Genomic DNA, 10584 nt, shown 5'->3' on the forward strand with positions numbered 1-10584 from the left:
CTCCCCACGGTGCCCTTCCGCCGCGCCCCAGAGCCTCCCCGCCCCACCCGCGCAGGCCCCTCCCCGGGGACTGCTCTGCCTTTTACTAATTTGTCCTCTCGCGGAATTGGCCCCCGGCCTGCGGAGGGAGGGGCGGGGAGACACCGTGGGTAAGAGATAGTCAGAGACCGTGCCGGAGAGATAAGGGAGAGCCGAGAGGAAGCGGGGTAGGAGCCCCAGGAGGAGGAGGAGAAGGAGAAAGGGAGGGCGGAGGGCGGAGGGGCGGCGGGAGGAGGGCGGGGAGGAGCGCTCTTCCTGGTTGGGCCCAGCCCTGAGCTGCCACCGGGAAGCCAGTCTCAGGGACCGCAGCGACCCCCAAACACCCCTCCCCCAGGTAAGAAGCTGGGTGGCCGAGCCAGGATTCTTTGACCCTGGCCACTGCTCCCGGGCTGAGGGGCTGCCCCAGTTCGGCCCCTTCTGGGGGCCCTCTGCGTGCCTGGGGCAGGGGCGGGGGCTGGAGGAGCGGCACAGCCTGGGCGCCTGTCCCAGCCTGGCTCACAGCTGTCCCCAGGGGCTGGGCTAGGGCCCACCAGCTCTGATATGAGCCTGCTGCGGGATGTTCCCAGGGACTGGGTTAGGGCCCACCATCTCTGATATCGAGCCTGCTGAGGGGGCCTGAGGAGGGGGACCCCAACTGTCTGGGGTTTTCAGCCCACGGCACGGAGCCGGTGCGCAAGGAGTTTGGCTAATTTGGGGAGGGGGTTGCAGGCCAGTGAACAGGATCAAAGAGGCCTTCCCTGCTGTGTCCCACCTGCCCAGTTCCTTGTGCTGTCTGGAGGCTCCGCCCTGCCCCACCTGACCTGCTGGCTCACCATTGAGCTGCAAGCCCCTGACAATGGGATCCGGGAAAGGAGAGGTGGCCGGCACGCCTAGGAACTGGGAAACCCCTTTCTTGTATTCACTGGGAGCACCGAGAGGTGGCTAAGAACCCTACTTCTGTGAGGGGAGCAGTGAGGCAGGGAAACCCCAGGTTTGGGGATGGATAAGCAGGGGCAGGAGAGCAGCGCTTGCAGGCAGGAGCCCAGATTCTAGTCTTAGGAAGGCCTGCGTTCTGAGCAGGCCCATCTTTCCGGCAGGATGGCGGAGGAGATCATCACACCGGTGTACTGCACCGGGGTGTCAGCCCAAGTGCAGAAGCAGCGGGCCAAGGAGCTGGGCCTGGGCCGCCATGAGAATGCCATCAAGTACCTGGGCCAGGATTATGAGCAGCTGCGGGCGCGATGCCTGCAGAGTGGGACCCTCTTCCGTGATGAGGCCTTCCCCCCAGTGCCCCAGAGCCTGGGTTTCAAGGACCTGGGTCCCAATTCCTCCAAGACCTATGGCATCAAGTGGAAGCGTCCCACGGTGAGAGGGGCCATCCTGGGTGGGACTCGGTTGAGCCCAGATCCTGGATGAGGAGTAGGGATGGGACTTCATGTCTCTGGTGGGCAATGGGGTCAGGGGTGGCCTGGTGCCAATTTCTGGGAGGGGCTGGCCCAGGAACAGGACTCTGGGTCTCTCGCAGGAGCTGCTTTCAAACCCCCAGTTCATCGTGGATGGAGCCACCCGCACAGACATCTGCCAGGGAGCACTGGGTAGGCCCCCAGGGCGCGGGGTCCTGGGTGTTTTTTCCACAGTAGTTCCCCATTCCCGCTCCTTCAGGCTCTGCCCCAACCCCTCCCTCTTGCAAGCCCAGGCAGGCTCTGGCTATCAGCGCTGGGGCTGGTTTGCCCAGATTACTGGGTCTTTTCTGCAAGCTGAGGGGAGTTAAGTGGCACCCTGGCCAAGGAACCCCAGATTCTCCCTAGCACCTGCTTCCCCCGGGGGCAGGTTGGTAGAGCAGGCTGATGTGCTCCCTCCCTCCCCAGGGGACTGCTGGCTCCTGGCGGCCATTGCCTCACTTACTCTTAACGACACCCTCCTGCACCGAGTGGTTCCACACGGCCAGAGCTTCCAGAATGGCTATGCCGGCATCTTCCACTTCCAGGTGAGGGCCCCCCTGGGGAGGAGGGGAGCAGGCACTGGGGGAGATGCGGAAGGATGACCCACAGCACCTGCAGTTAGGGCCACACCCTGTGGGGCCAGTCCTCCCTGTAGCAGGTATTTGACCTCTCAGTGCCATCTCGGGTCTGTCATGTGTGAAGTGACTGGGCTGGGCAGGTATTTCAGCTGGCAGTTTTCCTAGGTGGTTGTATGTATCAGGTGGAAAGTGCTTGAAAGAACAGAAAGACGTTTATGTTATATCCTGTGGGACAAATTCCGATCCTCCTGGAGGTCGGTCTCAGTTGCCCCATCTGAGAAAGGAGTGGTCGCTGGGGAAAACAGATCAGCCTGCGTGGCCTTCTCTACCTGTCAGGCCTCCTATCCCCCAACTCCTGCGCTTTGGCAAGGTCTGACTGAGCCCAGCAGAAAAGAAAGACTCGGGATTAAGTCTATGTAAACGAGCTTTTCCTGACAGTGTGCCCAGGGTCCATTTTTCAAGTCACACCAATCAATTCTCAATAATCTGCCTTTGGGAGGGACATGCCCAGCAACCAGGAATGAAGCCCTCCGGCCTTGGAGGCCCCAGCCCTGCCCGAAGGACTCCTGTGTGTTCCCTCCTTCTGCCTGGTTAGAGAGCCCCTTAGGCTATTCTGTCCTTGCCCGCGTTGCGCGGGTGGAGGTGGTCCTCGGAACCAGGGCGCGGAACCCACGGTGCGGATCCACTTTGGCTCAGCGCCACACCCACCCGCTCTAGTCTGCAGGGGCGCAGCCTCACCCCCTTCCCTCGCTCCTCCAATCCACTCCTTCCTGGCCTTCGATTGGCCAGTTCAGTACCCGCCACCCACACTCTCCACAACCTGGGCTCGAAGGGCCGCCTCCTCTCCTCCCCGCCACCCTCCCCGCGTTGTCCTGGCCTCGACCCCTCAGATGATACCTGGAGTCCTTGGTCGTTTCTGACCCCAGACGCCTTGGGCCACGATCCTGCCCTGGGAAACCTGCCCCTTGTGGCATCTCTGAAGCAAAGCATCTGCCTATCTTATGGTTGTAGGATCTGGATGCCACATTTTCACTGCTCATCCAATGACATAGGTGTCCCCTAACCCCCTAGAATAGGGAGGGAAGAGCTAGGGGGCCATGGCCTAAAAGGGGGCTAGTTCTGGAAAGCCCAGGCCCGAGAGCTTTCCCACCTCTCTGTGCCTGAGGAGGAACCCTGTTTGTTCAGTGACTCACTAAAGGCTTTGTGCCTTTGTGCTCTTGTTTAAATCTTCCGTGAAGAAGGCACTGCTGCTCCTTTTTATTGATAGGGAAACTGAGGCTGAGAGGCGATAATTTTCCCAGGATCATGTAGCTAGTGTATCTCCAGCATACATGTACATATCAAATATACACGTCTATATGTGGTATGCATGTATTAGTATACATCAAATATGCATATATCTAGTATATACTGTACAGGCAAAGGAAAGCATCCCCTTAGCCCTCTGAGGGTTCACTGAAAAATCAACTCACAAAAGGAGGTTAGTAGGAGAAATGGCAGACAAATTGATTAGCCTGCAGCGTGGGGTCGGGAACCACAGAGTGATCACCCCAGCCCCACAGTGGGTACAGAAGCGTATATACATACCATCCCGAGGTTACGGGAAGAATGGGGGCTCGAAAATGGCCAAAACCAGGTTCTGGTGGTAAATCAGGTTATAGTGGCAAGACAGGCTATGGAAGGGGAGAAAGGGGGGCTGGGTAGCAAAGGCGGTCTTGTTATGTAGATGAAACCTCACAGGTAGCAGCGCTCAGACAGAATAGATGGTAATTATTTCTTTCAGACCTTTAAAGGGTGTCAGGCTCTCAGTCTGACAAGGGAAGGCCTTAGAGAAAGCCTGGCACCATCAATGCAGATTTTCTCTACGGATGCAAATCTCCCCCACAAAAGACAGTATTACAGGGCTACTTCTGTTTGCAGACCCTCTGAACAGCTATCTCAAAATATGTTGAAGAAGTATATTTTGGGGTGAAATGCTTTGATTTCCTTCAATACCCAGATACATGTATCTAGTGTATATGTAGCATACATGTATCTAGAGGTATACATGCATCTAGCATGTAGCTAGTATATGTGATCAAGTATACACACATCTAGTATGTATCTGGTACACCTGATGTAGTATACATCTAGCATGTATCTAATATATATGATTTAGTCTACATATATCTATTATGTATCTGGGATCTAGAATCCCGCATCTAGGAAGTTATGTATCTAAATACATATCTAGATCCTAAAATGTGTCTAGGATCTAGAATCCTGCATCTAGGAAGGTAGAGGTAAGGGTGGAGCTCAGGTCTGGGGGATTCCAAAGCAGGTACTCACCGTGCCCCTCCCCTACAGCTGTGGCAGTTTGGGGAATGGGTGGACGTGGTCGTGGATGACCTGCTGCCCATCAAGGACGGGAAGCTAGTGTTCGTGCACTCTGCCGAAGGCAATGAGTTCTGGAGCGCCCTGCTTGAGAAGGCCTATGCCAAGTGAGTAGCGGCCGAGGGGACAGCTCCAGCTTCCAGCCCCCTCTAGGGGTGGGGGCTCCTGACTGTCTTTCCAGAGGGTCCTGCTTGATGTCAGAGCACTGACCTGGAGCTGCCCACAGGGTGAATGGCAGCTACGAGTCCCTGTCAGGGGGCAGCACCTCGGAGGGCTTTGAGGACTTCACAGGCGGGGTCACCGAGTGGTACGAGTTGCGAAAGGCTCCGAGTGACCTCTACCAGATCATCCTCAAGGCGCTGGAGCGGGGCTCCCTGCTGGGCTGCTCCATAGACGTGAGTGCACCCGGCCCCGATGCTTTGGGGTACCCTGGAACCCTGGTATTGTGACCTGTCACATTTTCCAAAAGTCCTCACCCAGGCTCTGATCCAGACCCCTGTCCTGCACCTAAGCTCCATCTCTGGATGCATACCCAGCCTCATCCATCACTTCCACCCCCATGTGTCCTCACCTCCCCATTCCTTCCCCAAAACTTCATACCTCAGCTCTTTCCTGCGCTTGTTTTCCCAACCATCTACCATGCTGTTTCCCTCATTCCTGTCATCTCAATCCGTGCCATCCTCTGTCCAGTTCACCAGCCTCAGATTTCATCTTCTGGTCTCAGTTCCCACCCATCCCTGGCCTCAATCCCACACTCACTCCATTCCCACCCTTCCCTGCTCCTCTGTTCCCACACTCAGCTCCGTTCCCCGGTCCTGGACGCCAGACTTGACCCCAATATCACTGCCATCTGCAGCTCTAACCCCAGCTCCCATTCCCATTTCTAACCGACCCTCCTGTCCTCACATCTTTCTCCGTGAGGCCCACTGAGGGCCGTGTGGCTCTGGTGGGCTGTGCACGGCTGTGTGTGTGCACAGGCATGTTCGCACAGGTTCTGGTCAGCCCTGGCCAGTAGCAGTGTCGGCGGGGTGCCTGGGCTCCCCCGTCCCAGTGGCAGCTTTGGTGGGGTATCCAGGCTACCCCTTGCCAAAAGAGCAGCATCTGTATGTGGGAGTGTCTATAGGTGGGGATGACAAACTAGGTGGGATCGGGGTCCCTGCTTGCTGCTCCTAGAACTATTGTATGTACAAGTGGGAACATCCAAGACCCTGAATGCTGGGGGCTCATCTGATACAGTGGGGGGACCTAGCCACTGACCACAGTGTGTGCCTCTTTCTGCAGATCTCCAGCGTTCTAGACATGGAGGCCATCACCTTCAAGAAGCTGGTGAAGGGCCACGCCTACTCTGTGACCGGGGCCAAGCAGGTACTGCCCTGGGTGGGGCCTTCCCTGCAGGGCGGTTCCTGCCCCCTGGCCTGTCCTTGCCTCTCTGGCACCTGACCAGGGCTGTGGAAGGTGCTGGCTCCTCCCTTCCCCTCTTGCAGCACCTTATCTCTCTTCTGGGGACACCCATCTGAGATGCCTATCATGTCCTGCCCTGACTGACTGTAGTTCATGTGCACAGCTGCCTGCCTGGGCTATGAATTCCAGGAGGACAGGCTTCATCTGGGTGCTGAGCAGGGCTTGGAGACGATGAGGGTATGGGAGGCGGAGTGTTAAAGTGCATGCATGGGCCAGGTGCAGTGGGTCACACCTGTAATCCCAGCACTTTGGGAGACTGAGGCGGGTGGATCACCTGAGGTCAGGAGTTCGAGACCAGCCTGGCCAACATGGTTAAACTCTGTCTCTACTAAAAATACAAAAATGAGCCGGGCATGGTGGCAGGTGCCTGTAATTCCAGCTACTAGGGAGGCTGAGGCAGAAGAATTGAATTGCTTGAACCCAGGAGGCAGAGGTTGCAGTGAGCTGAGATCGCACCACTGCACTCCAGCCTGGGTGACAGAGCAAGACTGTCTCAAAAAATAAAAAATAAAAAAGTGCCTGCTGGAAGCTAGCACTGACAGGAGCTCTGGGAAACAGGTGAACTACCGAGGCCAGATGGTGAACCTGATCCGGATGCGGAACCCCTGGGGCGAGGTAGAGTGGACGGGAGCCTGGAGCGACAGGTGAGGGGCAGTGGGTACTGTCTGGGTGCCTTGGGGAAACTGTTAGGTGCCCCGACATTTCTGCTCGGGGCTCTACCAGGCCAGGCTGGACTCAGGATTGAGCAGAGGGACCCATCTTCACGCAACTGGGTCTGGGGGACTGCCCTAACAAAGCTCAGGCCGTGCGGGCCTATGCCCAGCCATCGGGTGTGCACAGGGCGTCTGACTGGCCCTGATGAGACCACTACCTAGAACCGGAACTTTGGGGCTTGACCTTGAGGAGGCCACCTGGGTTGGGCTGGGGGAAGACAGGCCAGGGTAGACAGGCCCCAGGGACAGAGGCCAGGCAGGTCAGTGCCACCAGCCCTGGCAGAGCCCGGCTCCTCACAGCTCCTCAGAGTGGAACAGCGTGGACCCATATGAACGGGAACAGCTCCGGGTCAAGATGGAGGACGGGGAGTTCTGGTGAGCGCCCCCTCCCCTTCTCCCCCACCTCTCCACCCCTACACATCAGCTCTGTGCCCTGACGGGCTGTGCCTCACCTGTGCACCTCCTCCCTCAGGATGTCATTCCGAGACTTCATGCGGGAGTTCACCCGCCTGGAGATCTGCAACCTCACGCCTGACGCCCTTAAGAGCCGGACCATCCGCAAATGGAACACCACACTCTATGAAGGCACCTGGCGGCGGGGGAGCACCGCGGGGGGCTGCCGGAACTACCCAGGTGACCTGAGTTCGGGGACGCGGAGGTTGCACACAGGCGGGCTTTGGTTCTTGCTGCTTCCTGGCTTAGGGGCTCCAGAAGGCATGTCATCTCACTGAGCCTCTGTTTCCTCACTTGCAAGATATAGGCTGATCTCTTGAATTTGCTTTGAGGAGTAAAATATTAAATGTCTTCGCACATTTTAAAGAGGCAAGCTTGACTCACTGTCCTGGGGCCTGAGCCCAGTGTGCTCACGCGGGGAGAAGACCTTGTGGCCATCCAGCCACCTCCTTGTCACTCCTTTCCTGGGCCCTTCCCTCCTGCCTTCTTTTTTTTTTTTTTTTTTTTTGAGACAGAGTCTCACTCCGTGAGTACAGTGGCCTGACCTCGGCTCACTACAACCTCCATCTCCTGGGTTCAAGCAATTCTCCTGCCGTAGCCTCCCGTGTAGCTGGGATTACAGGCACCTACCACACCCAGCTAATTTTTGTATTTTTAGTAGAGGCGGGTTTCTCCATGTTGGCCAGGCTGGTCTCAAACTCCTGACCTCAGGTGATCCGACCACCTTGGCCTCCCAAAGTGCTGGGATTATAGGCGTGAGCCACTGCTCTAGGTCCCTTCTGTCTTCTCTTGCCATCTTTCCCTGGGCGTCTAGATCCATGTGGCTGACATGGGCCACAGCCTGGCCTCTCAGTTCCTTGTCACTCTCACCTGCAGCAGGCTTTTCCTGTACCTTAGCTCAGCCCCCACCACGAGGGCACCAGAGCTGCTTTGCCTTGCAAACAGCCGCTCTCTGATCTCCACCTTGGACTCTTTCTACTCCCTTAGTCTTCAACCCTTGGACCAAGCCAGCCCGTTGAACTCACCACTTGTATACCATCCTGCCTCTCCCGTCTTGCCTTTTCTCCTTACCTAGGTTAGAGCTATCATTTTAATCTTGTTCCTACAAACACCTTCTGTCCCCTGGCCCCTGTCTCCCATCATCTGGCACAAAACCCATCCTAGTGGAACCCAGCTCTCCACCGGCTTGGGAACCATTGAGTATGGCAGGAGAGAAATCACATAACTGATGCCATATTTTCCCTGTAAATTCACAGCCACAAATCTCAAAAAAGCATTTCCATGATCCCCAGCAATTCCACTACTGGTTAGTAACGATTCCACTCTCACCTCCACCTCTCCCCATTGTTACTCTCACCTTCGGGCCTGGCCTTACACATCATTGAAATGATAGACGTCGTCCTGCAGGACACCTCGTGTTCCCACCTCCAAATCCCCCAGCCTTCTGCACCTGTGCCTGTGTCCTCACTGCCTCCCCACCTGCGACAGTGGCAGAACAGTCCCTGCTCATGGGGACCCCCACCTCTGCTCCGGATCCCATTCTCCCTGACCTCTGAAAGCATTTGCTCCTTCATCTGTCACCTCTCTCCAGCGTCATTATGGAAAATCCTCTGTCTTAACACAAAGCAGCCCTCTCGAACCCACTTCCCTGTTCATTTCTCTGCCCTCCTTCAAAGCACAATTTCTCGGGAATTACCATACTCCCTATTTCCTTTCTCACTTCTGCTTCATTGCTTAACCCTTCTCAGTCCAGCTTCATCCCTACTATGCTGCTAAAACCGCCCTTTCAAAGGTCACTTACAGCTTTGGCCTTGCCAGATCTGCTGCTGTGCTGTTCTCCTGTGCTTCATTCTCAGCACGGCTCCCCGCCCTCTGTTTTGAAGCATTCTTCTCCCTTGTAGGGATCCAATTTCAGTCTTTCCCGAAATAGATAACCACCGTTCCCTGTACCATTTATTGAGAAATACATCATCTCCTCACTCCCCAGCAGCACCAGCGCCCTCACCTAGTCCCCAGGTATGTGTCGGTCTGTTTCTGGACTCACCAGTCTGTCCCTGGACTCACCAGTCTGTCCCTGGATCTGTCCCTCTGCCAATAACACATTGAATCCATTACTATAGATGTGTAAGTCCTGCTGTTGGACAGGCAAATTCCTTCTTCAACAGTCTCTTAGCTGGTTTTTTTTTTTTTTTTTTTTTTTAGACGGAGTCTTGCTCTGTTGCCCAGGCTAGAGTGCAGTGGCACGATCTTGGCTCACTGCAACCTCCACTTCCTGGGTTCAAGTGATTCTTCGGCCTCAGCCCCCTGAGTAGCCGTAATTACAGGTGCCTGCCACCACACCCAGCTAACGTTTGTATTTTTAGTAGAGACAGGGTTTCACCATGTTGGCCAGGCTTTTCTTGAACTCCTGATCTCAAATGATCCACCTGGCTTGGCCTCCCAGATTGCTGGGATTACAGGCGTGAGCCACTGCATCTGTCTTAGCTGTTCTTGACCTTTGTTTTTCCAGATGAATTTTAGGATCCGTTTACCGAGTCCTATGAAAAACCATTTTGAGGTTTTCATTTGGAATTTCATGAAACCTATAGACCAATTTGGGGAGAATTGACATTTTTATAATTTTAAATCTCATCCAAGGATGTGGTGTATCTCTTCATTTATTTTGACCTTTAATGTCTTTCAATAGAATGTTGTATTTTTTATCATAAAGAATTTATACATCCCTTGAGATTTAATGCTAGGTACACTATAATTTTGTTGCTATTATAAATATTATTATTTTTTTTTTTTTTTGAGATGGAGTCTCACCCTGTCACCCAGGCTGGAATGCAATGGGGCGATCTCAACTCACTGCAACCTCCGCTTCCCGGGTTCAAGTGATTCTCCTGCCTCAGCCTCCCGAGTAGCTGGGACTACAGGTGCCCGCCACCACGCCCGGCTAATTTTTTTTTGTATTTTAGTAGAGACGGGGTTTTACCGTGTTAGCCAGGATGGTCTCTATCTGACCTAGTGATCTGCCCGTCTTGGCCTCCCAAAGTGCTGGGATTACAGGCGTGAGCCACCGTGCCCGGCCTTAATTTTTTATTTTTATAGAGATGGGGGTCTCACTATGTTGCCCAGGCTTATCTCGAATTCTTGGGCTCAAGTGATCCTTCTGCCTTGGCCTCCCAAAGTGCTGAGATTACAGGCATGAGCCACTGTGCCCAGCCCTGAGTTGTATTTTCTAATATTCTTTGTATCTGTTTTCAAAGTTATTAGCACAAAGTTATCCTTAATATACTGTTATGTCTCGTGTGTAATAATGTCCCCTTTTTATGCATGAGATTGCTCATTTGCACTCTCTTTTGTCTTTATTAATTCTTCAAGAAGTTTGTCAATATTAATCTTTACAAAGAAATGACTTTTGGCCGGGCATAGTGGCTCACACCTGTAATCCCAGCACTTTGGGAGGCCGAGGCGGGTGGATCACAAGCTCAGGAGATCGAGACCATCCTGGCTGACACAGTGAAACCCTGTCTCTACTAAAAATACAAAAATGAGCCGGGC

General features: G+C 54.6%; 1 protein-coding gene across 3 annotated transcripts in view; it reads left to right on the forward strand.

Annotated features, from left to right (window-relative positions):
• Position 1: 1 nt before the first annotated feature.
• The window catches only part of CAPN1 (calpain 1, (mu/I) large subunit), a 38379-nt gene continuing 27796 nt past the window's right edge, over positions 2 to 10584 (forward strand). Inside the window, exons 1-10 of one of the 3 annotated variants that reach the window (XM_011993552.1) lie at positions 2 to 206; positions 1116 to 1383; positions 1544 to 1613; positions 1887 to 2005; positions 4385 to 4518; positions 4638 to 4806; positions 5693 to 5776; positions 6431 to 6516; positions 6886 to 6960; positions 7058 to 7218. In XM_011993552.1, the coding sequence (XP_011848942.1) occupies positions 1117 to 1383; positions 1544 to 1613; positions 1887 to 2005; positions 4385 to 4518; positions 4638 to 4806; positions 5693 to 5776; positions 6431 to 6516; positions 6886 to 6960; positions 7058 to 7218 (1165 nt within the window). In that variant the 5' untranslated portion in view covers positions 2 to 206; position 1116. Of the gene's footprint in view, positions 374 to 855; positions 1384 to 1543; positions 1614 to 1886; positions 2006 to 4384; positions 4519 to 4637; positions 4807 to 5692; positions 5777 to 6430; positions 6517 to 6885; positions 6961 to 7057; positions 7219 to 10584 lie in introns of those variants that run through there. The other 2 variants (XM_011993551.1, XM_011993553.1) reach the window with 2 other exon arrangements.

Source organism: Mandrillus leucophaeus, unplaced genomic scaffold, assembly GCF_000951045.1.
Source record: "Mandrillus leucophaeus isolate KB7577 unplaced genomic scaffold, Mleu.le_1.0 Scaffold43, whole genome shotgun sequence".
Taxonomy (NCBI): Eukaryota; Metazoa; Chordata; class Mammalia; order Primates; family Cercopithecidae; genus Mandrillus; species Mandrillus leucophaeus.